Source organism: Chiloscyllium plagiosum, chromosome 13 (assembly GCF_004010195.1).
Source record: "Chiloscyllium plagiosum isolate BGI_BamShark_2017 chromosome 13, ASM401019v2, whole genome shotgun sequence".
Lineage (NCBI taxonomy): Eukaryota > Metazoa > Chordata > Chondrichthyes > Orectolobiformes > Hemiscylliidae > Chiloscyllium > Chiloscyllium plagiosum.
The window spans coordinates 48,263,495-48,277,293 of record NC_057722.1 but is presented as its reverse complement, the minus strand read 5'-3'; the positions used below and the strand labels follow the sequence as shown (position 1 = coordinate 48,277,293).

The following is a 13,799-nucleotide window of genomic DNA, read 5'->3' as shown; positions in this document are numbered from 1 at the left end:
CGCCTCCACACACAGACGCACATGCACCCCCACACACTATCCACTGTATGGAAGCATATAGATCTACATTAACAATTGTACAAACTTGACGTTTTTTAAAAGTTTATGTAAAAGTTTCCGCTATGTCAAAGCCAGTATATTTTTAAGAAAGTCCATTCATTGCAGCCTAATACCAGTATCAGTCATCATAATCGTTTAAGTTGCATCTCATTGCTGTGGAACATATTCAGATCTCAGGAGATAAAGGTGCTTGCAAAGAAGTAACAAACAGATTGCAGTTATACCCAGGGTTTGACATTTGTCGTTCAACCTTTTGGAAATGTGCCTCAAGTCATTCAAGGATCGCTTTTGTGCTGAATAAAATACATGGATAGTTGACAGAAGAAATCTTCAAAATTAGTGAAATGGGAGTGCGAATATTTGCTTTGTGTTCTTTGTAATCAAATGGAGAGATCCTAATCCCGTAGAAACCGTTATTAGATCATTCAGAAAAAGTGGAACAGCCAGTTTAATAGTTAAGCTCAAAAGATTTGGAGTGGGAGCATTATGCTGGTCAGGGCCATAATGATTCCATGAACTCCTGTTCTGCATCTGGTGGCTCTTAAAATTTTTGGTTTTGGTTAAGAGCATATTTGTAGAACTAAATCATTTAATGAACTATTGAGTTTATTTTAATTACAAATGATAATTTATTTACATTCCAAAATGGTGACCGCTGACACCAGCCCAAGTGGTTCATATTTTAAGTAAACCCTATTCTTGATAGGGTCTGAGGTTTCTTTGAAGGTTTGACTTGTACACTGCAATCTACAGTATAGTAGTATCTATGAATGAAGAGGAACACTGCAGTGGTAAATAATTCAAAGGCTTGCTTTTCCTTCTCTGAATTCTGTATTTCGCAGTTCATAATTTCTACTCTAGTGGTCTTTTTTAAGTATAATGTCTGATTCTGTGGTTTCATTTAAATTTATTGAACAGGAACCTTCATTGGATTGCTCTGTATCAGAGCAGCTTAACTACTATATGCTAAAGTAACTAGTAAATGCTTTTTTTAAAAGCCGTGCTATAATGTTACTGATGGATTAGAGACAGTGCTTAGTTTTGGGGCTAATCAATGCATTCTAAACTGTATTAAAAATGCATCCGGTTATCACTTGAAAATACTGGAATAGTTTCAACATAAATTTTGAAGTTAATATTCTAAATACCTGATTGTATTGATTTGTGATAAAGTTTACATTTGGTGATTCACTTTCAGCAGAACTTGAGCAAAGAGAGCATTATAAAACTAGTACAGTATTCATCCTGATTGCCTGCAATTGATAAAGTGGAAACTCATGAGCCTTAACACTAATCATTTCTCAAAGTGCAGTTGGTCCCATGGAAAACTTGGCACAAATTATTTTTCCATTTTCGTGTATGGTTTACATTGCTGCTAGAAGGAGTATTCTTTGACATCTTAGTCTTTCCAGAACTTCATTTTAACTTATTCAGACTGTTAAAATTCTTGTAAAATACAGTCAAGCTTTTTGCACAAGTTGTATTCAAATAATTTTTGTCAGATTTGTAGGGGAAAAATGACAAATATTTGAGTGAATCTAATGTGAATACTCCATAGTATATTTTACCCTGTGATTATATTGTGGTTTTCCTTCTCTTCTCTGTAGCAATACTACCCAAACAGAGCCCAGCAACAGAGTAGTGCTTCCAGGGTTCAGAGTAGTGCAACGACTCGACCTGTGGCCTCTGCTACTCATGTCTACCCACCTGGTTCACAGACCATTATGATGATGGCGCAACAGATACCCACCTATCCATCATCAGGACCTTATTATGTTCCCAATCAGGCAAGAACATTTTATACATAGGTGTTGTTAATTTTCTAGTTTACTTTCAGATGCTGATTTTCCAAAGCCTTTTAAACTGCCAAGTTTTTAATATAGTATTGGAAATCCATGCTTGCAACAGTGAAGATTTGAATCCATATGCCATTAATTCTACAACCATCCATTTATTGTGTCGGAATTAGAACTGCATTTAATATCTTGGGGAGTCAATTTTTTTTTAGATAAAATGTATCCACCGTGTGGGTACTATTTTCTGTTAACTGGATCTATCAGTAGGTCTATCAAGATCTGCAGATGTAGATTAGACTTTTTTTTCCCCTTATCTCAGTATTTTACCTATCGTGTGCATAAAATTTATAGTTGGTATTCCAGTTATGGCCAAATCAATGTGGTGTTCCAGTTCAACACTAGTACCTTCCTTTTGCATTAAATAGAAGAGTTCTAATTGTTCTTTAAAAAAAGTAAAAACTCGTAGCAAATCCAATCTTTCGATAACAAGCCAAAGTAAAAGCTGTAGTTAAGTCCTGTAGTACCTTTATCATCAGGAGAAACGTTAACCATTATGCCTTAGAAGTTGTAATGATTTACATTGTTATATTCCTTTATTGGTAAATTAAATAGTATATCCAAAAATAGAGAAATGTGCTACCTTTCTCTATAGTCTCCCACTTGTTACCCCTCCTGTGTATCATAGTTGACCTTCCCTCTTTCCAGTTTGTGGCTGTTCCGGGAGCTTCCCTCTTTTTGCTGAACTCACGGCTGGAGACTCACTTCTTGCTAGTTGGAGCCTCCTATTGCACTTGATTTTTCGTTTCCAGAACTGTTGCTCAGCGTGTGGGCTGGGGAGAAGGAATGGATGAGTGGGTGAGATTTGGTGCAAGAAAATCTTTGGTGGGAGAGGGAGGATCAAGAAATTGTAGAAGTTGTTAACTGAAGGGTTGGTAGCAAGATGGAGCAGCAGATGCAGCAAGTTCGGAGGTTAGCAGTGAGTGGCAGAGACTTCAAAATGCACTATTTAGATCTCTCAGTCTTGGGTCTCATAGCCCTATATTCCATCTGGCCCAAAACTGCTTTAAAATGAAACTCCTGATGCAAATATGGATTCCCTTAACTGACTGACAGTTTAAACGGAATGAATTAAAATGGGACAATATAAAACAGGTGCTTAACTATCTCCCTCCATACTTAAAATTAATAATAACTTAATCCCTTTCCACCTGCGATCCTTTCAACCCTGTGTAACTAAACCATGAGCTGTGCACTATTTTAAGAATGCTGATGTTTATAATCATTGTTTCTTAACCTTTCTGTAACCTATTGTTTTTTATATAGTTTTGGTTCTGCCTCTTAATTGACAGATAATTTAAGTAAACATAGAATGAGGTCTAAATATTGATCAGAAGTGCCTGTTTTTTTGAAATGATGGGAAGCAAATATTAGAACCATGCTAATGTTATCGCTTTATCTAAGTTGGTTATTTTATTTGAGGCTTATCTCGCTAAAGAGAATCACAGAAATCAATTGCTTCATTTAGCAACATTAATTATTATTTTTCTAAAATCATGAAGCACTCGTATGCTGGCTGGTAAGGTTCTTTATTCACAGACTTTTCAAACTTTTTTTATAGTTCTCCATCTCTTCATTTTTAGATTTGCTTAGCTTCCTAGTCAACGTGATTCCACGTTGTCAAGCATTCAGTTGCATGGTATAGATTAATAATGATTGACTGTGAATGCAGAACTCTAAATGGAAGTATTTCTGTAGTCATTTGCATTTGATATAGAAGCTGATCTTCCACAGTAAACTTGCTTTTATAACTGAAAATTAATGTGAAGGAAATGAAATTTGTTGTTTTTCTTTCGCAGTTTCGTTCTTCATTTGTACAACCAGCACAACAGTATCCTGTTCCACCTGGAACTGGATTTTATTCAAACCCAAATCCTGGGGATTACCCTTTTGGTAAGATTGTGATATTCAATAAGGATTTATAGTAACTATCCAGTCACACAGCTCATTGGCTGTGGTAGCTACTGTATGAATGAGAGAGAGATTGGGACAAAGTATGCTACCTCCACATAATCATGTATAATTTCACACTAACTTCATTGAAATGTATCAGTTACAAATTGATATTTGGGGACCAGATGATGCAATGTAAATATATGCTGTGCATTCCCGGTTGATACAAATACATTTACTAAACAGAAAACATTCTGAAATCTATGTTTACCCAGCCAACTCCTAATGGATTTACATTCATAGCATAAAACAGATCGAATAACACATTATACATTTGTGGTCCCGTGCTAAGAAATTTGGGTAGAGTCATGTCTTGATGATCATAAAATTGTTTACTTTTGCAGGACAGCTGGAGATAGTTCAGTCCATTGACTCATTCAAAGAGCAACCAGTTGGTCTCACTGCCCTGTTCTTTTCCATTGCAGCTGCTGTTTTTTCCCCTGAAACATTTTTCTAATTCCCCTTTCGAGGGCTTACATTGAAGTGGTATCCGCTATCCTATTGTACAGTGCATTGCACATTCTAACTACTTATTGCATTGTAAAGCTCTCATGATAGTTCTGATACTTTTTGTCAATTAGCATCTCATCATCAACCCTTCAACTATTGGAAAAGTTTTCACTGTTTATCAAAACCCTTAAACCATCAATCAGTTTCTTCTCTGCCTCAAATTATACCAGTTTATCCAGACAGTCCATGCAATTGTTTTTCTTCCTGGAACCATTCTTGTAAATCTGTTTTATGTGTTCCAAAGCTAAGAAGTGGTGTAGTTTTCATTTGTTTCGCTGATAGGTAGCATGAATTCAGTGTCTGTGTTTCATCAGGTTATCACAATTCAACTTATGTAACTATGCACTTAATTATTTTTTCAGTATTTCCAGTTGGGTATTGGTGCTTTTTGCATAAGATATCACTATCGCAAAAATGAGTCTATAAATGAGCCAACAAATATTCCTCTATTCTTTCCAATCCACAATATTCTTCTGGACTATTTAACAATTTTGAGTTGAAGTTTCTCTATTAGAATCACTGGGACTCTTCCATCTAAATGTATCACAGTGAGGATACTTTGCTAAAGTCCTTTGTTCCAACCATGTGATGGGCACAATGTATTCTGCTGGAGTTTAACAACTTGTATTTTTGCAGTAAATACCTCCTTGAGGATTTATTTGAAAAGCAATCTCAATCCTCATACTAAAATTTAGATATTGGATTTTTTTCTTAATTTTTGCCTTTACTAGAAATATTGCCTTCAAGTATTGAACCTGATATGTAGTTCACAGCCAGATAACATTTAGTGTCATGTGGGTTGTCATAATGGTGTAACTGTTTTGCATATGTGAAGGTGTATTAGACAGGGCATGAAAATTAGGATTGCTATTTGGACTTATGCCTTCAATTGTATAAAATAGAAAATTTGTATTTTACAAAAAAATCTTTAGGTGGGTTAGAGCAAGGTGGTGTACCGGTGTACCGCGCCATGGAATGTCAGAGCATAGATTTGTGTTCAATATCATAATATGGTGAGTTGTTTCTTGTTGTCAGGATGATATGCTGAGCGGCAGTATATACTTGTCTTAGTGAATAAAATTAAAATTGCAAGGCTCATGTATCCATTGAACCCGTCTGAGTATATTTTCTTGTCTCCAGTAATACAGGTAGCCCCTTTAAGTCTTATGTGCCATTTGAGTGTGAGGGACTACATGTGTTAACAGTGACATTACTCTTTTGAATAAAACCGCAGAGCATTTTAATGAAACATTTCCAGCATTATTGGTATGATCAGCCTTGTGTTCCTCATTTTCTAGATTTAAGATGTGCAAGTTAGGTGGATTGGTCATGCTAAATTACCCATAATGTCCAAGGATGTGTAGGTTAAGTGTGATGGTCATGGAAAAGGCAGGGTTATAGGGATAGGGTAGGGGGTTGCGTCTGGGTAAAATGCTGTCCGGAGGGTCGATGTGAACTTGTTGGGCCGAATGGCCTGTTCCAGATTGTAGGGATTCTGTGGAAGTAAAACTGAGGTGAGAGATGTAATAAGTAGAACGCTAGAAATACTCAACCAATCCGCATCTGTGGAGAGAGGAACAGGTAATATTCCAGGTCTTGAAATGTTAGATCTGTTCCTTTTTGTTTTAAAAACATGCTGCTTGACATAATGTTATTCGCTTTTATATCAGATATCCAGCTACTTTGCTCTTGCACAATTCAAAATTTACTTAAATTACTTGTAAACCTGCTAACAACCTTCTGTCGCAAATATTAAAAGCATCCTCTTATGGGCTGTGATGATCTAAGTAAACAGTTTTGGAAAGAATCGGCTGTTTAGAGTAAGTTACTTATTCATGATTTGATGTGGCCACCAAGGCTGTGTGCCTACTGTGCTCTGGACAACACTCTGTTAGACTGGGTATTCAAGTTTAAATTGGCAAGCTATGATCATTAACCCTTGTATAGTAATTAATTAGCTATTGTAAGCTATGAATTGTTTGAATTTAGTTCATTTTGTAGTTAAAATTGATAATTTAACATATTAATTTTATTGATATTGATTTTCAGTTAATAAGACCCATTGATTAATAAGCAGAATATTTGTTATCAAAGCGGTCAGATTCAAATTTTGCAAAGAATTTTATATGTCCAAACGTTTTGCAGTTTTTGAAACAGCTAAGAATATCAATAATGAACGGAAATGTGCAATTGGAAAAAATATCAGGAAAACCTTTAGATGAGGACGTGTTACTTTATACAGGTTTAACTGACATTGTGGAATTTTTTTTTAGATGTGTAAATAATTGTGAGCAATAAAGAAAAAAAAAAGTGGTCGAGAAACTTGTCAATATGTTAAATCCCTTCAGATTGCTGATGTTACTTAATGAGGATATCATATACAATGAACTCATTATAACGTAGTGCAGTATAATGCATGTTCACTTTTAAACCATGGTCACAACTACCCACCTGTGGCTCACTTTTTTCCTTATTTTGTGTTTCCATCAGATTGTCTATCTGGTCTTGGTCTTTTTTTTTGAACCTTGATCACATTACAACAAACAACAGCTTATTTTCAAGAACATGCAGATGTTCTGATCCCATGCACCTTAAGCATGACTTTGTCGCTCATTTCTTTTGTAGTGAACAGTGAACAGCCATTGAACTTTAAAATCAGCTTGATTTGAGGGATAAACCTTTCATCTGCATTGTCAGCTGTTTTGAAAGGAATGGGGCAGAGTGCATGTGCCAAATAGGAAAAATAAGCATTTGTGTTATGCGTTTCAAGAGTAACTGTATTGAATGGGTTGAAGAAGCAAACATGCAAGTTAATTGAAAAATAATTCTAGTGGTAGTAAACTGCAAACGTAGCTACCCAAACTATTGCATATAAAATAAAACATTTATTTTTGTTTGTGGAAGTTCTGAAAATAATTGATCATTGTTCATATGAATTGGAAATAATTGGTTTAAAGATAAAAAATTAGTTTTTTGTTTGCTTCAGAAGAGCAGTTGGTAGACTGAATATCCGAAGGTTTTAAGCTTTTAATATTCAAAAACTCCTGTGTTTTTGCTAGGCACAGTCTAGAATCAGGTGATTCCTAAATGATTTTCTTCATAGACAACAATGAGGGAGGTGGGGAGGGGCTACTCATCTGCATCTTGATTTGTATGAAGTATAGTAGTTCAGATTTGCTATCTTATACTTTCTAGTCAAGTAGAAACTTATCATGATGCATAGGCTGAGGAAAAAAGTATTTTGGATGTTGGTACTTGTAGTTTAATGGAATCTTTGGAAAAAGTGGATCAAATGAGATCCTTGGTTAATGGGACTGTGTATTCTGAACGTTTTGGACAAAAAAATGAGTCTGGCATCTGTCTTGAGTCTCATGATCATTTGGCAGCAGTCCCAGGGTGACGGGAGGGCATGACTCTTGGTTCTGATTTCTATCTAGCAAATGTGGCAGAAAAATCCTTGTGAAATTGGACAAAATCAAGTTGGGGTTGAGCATTAGCAAAATTCAGGGCCCTTGAGAAACCTCTGGTGATTCAAACAGCACAAATGTGCACTTGAGTGACCGCCACATAGCTGCCTTTGTATTAGGAAGAAGGGTGAAAAGGCATAATCTGAAATAGTCTTTATGAAGAGCAGAAAGCAATTCATGTTTCGGTTGAGAGTTTTTATTAGAACGGAAAAATAGAAAGTTATGCGTTTTGCACAAGTGAAGTGTGGGCAGACCAAATTGAATGATCAAAGGCTAAAAGATATGCTAATGGGTTAAGCAAAACAAAGGTACAGAATGTTTAGAGAAGGTCTGAATGGCAGGAGAGCTGCCAAGTGTAAACCAAACCAGCAAAGAAACTAAATAAAATGGGATAGAGATTCTAATATAAGATTTGAATATTGTGTGTAAAATGAAAAAGAAAAAAAACTCAAGCTAGTACTGAGTGGAAGAAAAGTGAAGAAACAATTTGAAGTTAACTGAAAGCTCAGGATCATGTTCATGGACTTCCTCCAATATAGAGGAGACTATATTGTCAGCAGTGATTATAGAATACAGAATTGAAAATACAAAGAAATCTCTTTCACGAGGAACGAGTTTTTAAGCCTTGGTAAGAGATTAAGTCTTGGGTATTGCATTTCCTGTGTTTTCTAGGAAATGTGCCATTGGAAATTAATTGATTGGGATGACTGAGGAATGGGCCGTAGTTTTATGGAGTGAATAGTTCCCTAGGAATGAGATTAGATGTTTTATGGTGGCTTCGACACAAAGTGGCAGAAGGTGACTTGTTGAACATGAATATCAGTAGGGTAGAAGGTGACGAGAAGTTTTTGTGGTTTTGAGAGAGAAGTGAAAGGATGAAAGAAGTGAATTAAATAGAATATGGTCATGTTTTCTGTCAAAACGGAAAGATGTCCAGATCAGTACATTCTAGAACCTACTCTAGATCAGGCTACTCCAGATCTTGTCGTATTTGCAATGAGACTGGATTAATCAACAGTTTCATGGTAAAGGCTGTCGTGATCTTATAGAACTTAATTATCAGTTTGAAAATGAGAAGTAGTACAGGTCAGTGATTGTTATTTTACACCTAAATAAAGGTTTCTGGTGAGGTATGAAGACAGCTGGTAAATGTGACCGGTGGAAAGCTGGATTAAGAGGGCGGACAGAAGACTTTGGGTTTAATTTTTGCATTACAAGTAAGTGTGGCTTTTCAAAAAGGATGCAGCATCTGTGGCTAAATGAGAAAGTTAAGAGTATTACATTGAAAAGAGTTTTAATGGGAGGTCAGAGGATTAGACAGGTTCAGCAAAGAATGAGTAAAATTTTGAGTCAGACCACCATCTGGAAATACAAAAGTACCAAGTGCTTCTGCAGGCTTTTGAATAGGAAAAGAGTAACACAAGCTGCTATTGGTGTCTCTTTTCCCTTGCTGCACCCCCCCCCCCCCCCCCCCCCCCCCCCACCACCCACACCCACACACAAATTGATTATGTAACGAAAGCATTATGATCAAAAGTGATTGAGTGATGGGAGGAATGAACTTGAAAGAAATTGGCATCAACAAGGTAAAGGTGCTTGGAAAACTGGTCAACCTGATAGCCGGCGTCTTAAGGTCTTGAAACTTAGTGCCAACACAGATAATATGTGCATGAGTTGTCGTCCAAAATGCTTCACATTTTGGAAGTGTCCAGCAGACTGAAAACTAGAAAATATAACATTAAACAAAAAAACTGCATCTGCTGGAAATCAAACCAAAACAGAAGATGCTGGGAAAACTCAGGTCTGGTAGCATCTGTGAACAGAAAGTAGATGTAATGTTTAAAGTTCAGTGTCCTCCTTCAGAACTTGTAGATAAAAAACATTATTAAAGAGATCCGAAGGAGACACCTAGAAGAGTGTAATCAGGCAGCCACCTGCATCTGTGAAAGGAAAATTTGTGTTTAATCTATTGGAGTTATTTGACATTGATGTGGAAAGATTGAACCTGGTCAAGTGATATACTTTAACCTCCAAAAGGTATTTGATAAGGTACCACATGATGCAGAAGCTAATATATTAGCATTGATAAAGGATTGATTAGCTAAAAGAAAGTGTAGGGTTAAGAGTCTTTTTTTTTTACTTGATAATTAGTGGAGTGCCAGATTGCTTCCAAATTCTGTTTATATCTTTGATTTGGATGAGGGGCCCCCAAGGTTGGTAGGAAAGTAAGATGTCAAGAGGAGGTAGAGGGTCTGCAAAAAGAAATGGGCAGATAATGTAAATGGGGAAAAAAAATTGGCAGATGGAGTAGAATGTGGATCGTGTCCATTTTGGCAGGAAATATAGAAAAACAATGTAACTATTTAAATGGGGAGAGATTGCAGGATTTGGTAGCAAAGATATATCTACCGAGGAACCTTGATTACCAAAGGACATGGGCAGGGAATATTTCGTTTGGTTAATTGAATTCCGGATAATCAAATGTCGGTGACATAGTTTATCCAAGTATCGGGATCTTGTGATCTTGCTGGATAATCCGATATTCGGTTAATTGGATGTCAGATAAGCGAGGGTTCCCCTGTACTTGTTCTGGTACGTGAAGTCATGGTTAGCATGTAGTGATTAGAAGGTGAACGAAGTGTGCCATTTTTGGAAAGGGGAATGGAATGCATGAGTAGTAAAATTTTACTGCACTGTATGGAGTGTTGTTGAGTCCACATCTGGAGTAGTGTTGTCCAGTGTTACATTCCTTATTTAAGGAAGGATACTGTTCTGAAGCAAATCAGCGACGATTGACTCTCCTAACCCTAGTATCTCCCCAATTGCAGGCTTTTTGAGAAAAGGTTGGACATACTAGGCCTGTATCCATTTATGTTTAAGAATGAGAGGTAATTATATTGAACCACAAAATCCTGGATGCTGAAAGCATGTTTTCCATTCTAGGAGAGACTAAAATTAGAGGACACAGTTGGAAAAAATGCCTCTCATTTAAAATTTGAATAAGGAAAATTTCTTTGACTATCATGATTCTCTGGAATTCCCAGAGAGCATTTGAGGCAGAGTCCTTGAATGTTTAAAAGACGGAGATTAACAGATTATTGACTATCAAGGGAACCACGAAGAAAAGTGGAGTTGAAGCAACAATTAGATTAACCATGATCTAATCAAATTTTACCTGTGCTCGATAGAAATAGCTATGCCAGACAAGAATATCTATTAATTGCTGTTGGGCTGTAATCTTTGTGTACGGTGATGCATGCTTTGTTTGAAAGTGTGCAATTTTTTTTGTTTTGGAGCTATATCCCTCTGAGGAAGGATGAATTTAGATGTTCTTTCTCCAATTAAGAATGGTAAAAGCAGGGACAGTGCATTCGCACCCATGTTATTGATGGCTTTTTGAATAAAATAAATTATCACAGCAAATCACTTAAAACATAATTTGGCAATCTCAAAGGGTGTTTCTGATGGCCTCTGCAAGAATTGGTAGTAAAAATTATTGAAATATGTTTTGTAAATGTAAATTATACACACTTGTGAAGATAAATTTATTTTCAAACACTTCTAAAATTTCAACTGTTATCCTCTGAATTTTAAAAAAAAGTTACCCATATTCCATTATAATGTAAAATTGGCTAAAATTTGAGGCCTTGCGGATAAAGATTATAAAGTTAATTTTTACCAAAATCCTTTGTTTTCTGAATTGCCTTAAACTTGGAAACACTTCCTTGAGCATTTTATGAATTCTTGAAATTTCATCACGTTTATAATGTGAAGAAAACAGAAGAAAACTGTTAGTTTGGAGTGTGTTTGTCAGTGTATTGGATCTGTGAACAATGACTTTTGGTAAAATTCTATTGAACAGGAGTGCTTTGAGTTTTATGTGCAGGATATTGTGTACATGTTGACTGTTTACTTATCGTGTATGTTTTCTTTGCTTGATTAGTGCACTGCTGGTGATTGTAGTTAAATTTTAATGGAACCTTTGTTGAGGTGATTTTAAACTTTATACGCATATCTTCTACATCAATTTGAAGAAAATTACTGAATTGAGTTGCACTCAATTTGAAGGATGAGTACTTCTCTCAGCAAATATTAATGTTAAATTAATTGATCTGAAATGGGTCTTCTGTTGAACTACTTGACTGTTCATGCTGTTGATGTGTCTATATATAGTCTGTGCTCTTTGGAGTCAACATTGCAGTCATCTGAGTACAAGGTCTCAATGTTTCCACAGTTGCTAGTCAGTTTTAAAAACAAAAGTTAAGTGGAAGGGAAAGTAATTGAACATTTTATGCAAGGTAGGTTTAATGAATTGTTGAATTTGTTACTGTTAAATGTCTTGCAATACTGTTTGAACTTTTTGTTCAAACACAAACTTTGTATTTGTGTCCGTATTGAATATATGTTTGTAATTAAGAGGAGCTAGTTTTCATCTGAAATATTTACTTAATATTAGTTTGAGGTGTTAGCAATATTTTCTACTTGACGATGGCTAATTTGTAATGAAGATTCAATGGTTTTGAGGCATAAAGTTGTTCGCTTTTAACTTGTGCTTCACTAATTTCCTGTTGGAAATGTTTACTGGCTGTACATAATCAATTTAATTTAGCAAACCTGATGTCTATGACTGCATTTTAAATTTAATCATAACTGTGTCATAATTTGTACTTTATAATGGACAAATACGTACAGACATTTGAAGATGGTGGATGTAGGTTTGCTTGCTCAGCTGGAACATTCGGTTTCAGATGTTTCGTCACCCTATTAAATAACATCTAGCTAACTAGGTACCCAGAACCTCAGACTGAGCTAGAGATCTTCTCAAAACTCGCTAATTTGAAGATTGTGTTTCAGGTTTGTTTCTAAACTTAAAACATGGAAATAAAATTCTATTTGGCTTCAGCATTTGCCAAATCTACTTCAGGATTAGCTTTGTAAATTTCTTTAACTTTCATATAGAAGTCAAGATTGCTGATGTTTTCTGAAGTATTTTGATGGAAGAGGTATTCATCTATTTGAATTGGACTCTGATTTCTTATGGTAACCTTGTCTTAAGATTTATAACTTTTGCGTGTGTATACATCGCAGCACTGGGCTTTTGAACTTGTTAAAAAAAGCATTAATTTCTAAAACTCTCACACTTTCACATAAGGATCTAGAATAATATCTTGATGTGGAAAATTGTACCTCACGTGGACAATATACTGAGAATTAAGGTTGGCTAGTTCCTAAGCATGTCAAACTGTACTGTATAATCTTGGATTTAAAAAAAAACTGTGTTTTGAAAATGCTAATCACTTGGAGGTTTATGAACTCAATCCATACAACATGTGATGTTTTAATAGGTCAAAATTAGGTTGTGTGTGTAGAAATGCAAAACAAAAGTTTAAAGAGGGCACACTTTGGGTGATTCAATTATCCTATTCACCAAGTATGAGCTGAACAAATCACAAAGGCTTAAGTTTCATCCCTAGTTTGTGCTGAGTTACCTGATAAGTACTACGGACTTGGTGTCCTGACTTAGGATATGAAAATGGCTGTGTTTTCTCTCTCATCATGATTTAGCTTTCTCCCTATTATTGGTAGCATTCCTGTGTTAAGTATTTTGCAGAATCATTTGCCATTGATAGCCACGCTCAAGCTAACATGTGATCAATCGCTATTTTAGACAAAATGCTGGAGGGTGCCCAGTAATAACAGAATAATCATAGCAGTAAAAACCTTGTGTGTTCTCTTGTTGTGAGAATGTGTTCAAAGAAAGAAAGCTATTCTCCTTCTGGATGGAGATAGGAATTTTTGGTTTAGAAGGAGGTGATAAACTTTTTTTTTAAACCGAGGAGCAAAGAGAAGATTTGTATTGCTTCTATGATAAAAGATAGTTTTTAGTAACCATCGGAGGTTAATCTTGCAAACTGATGGACAGTGTGCCCTAAAGATTTGGTGAAATTTTGTCTTT

General features: G+C 35.7%; 1 protein-coding gene across 1 annotated transcript in view; it reads left to right on the top strand.

Moving 5' to 3' along the window:
- The window catches only part of LOC122555982 (eukaryotic translation initiation factor 4 gamma 1-like), a 110,794-nt gene that overhangs the window by 19,319 nt on the left and 77,676 nt on the right, over nt 1–13,799 (top strand). Inside the window, 2 exon segments of the mRNA XM_043702322.1 lie at nt 1,668–1,847; nt 3,713–3,806. Of these exon segments, the coding sequence (XP_043558257.1) occupies nt 1,668–1,847; nt 3,713–3,806 (274 nt within the window).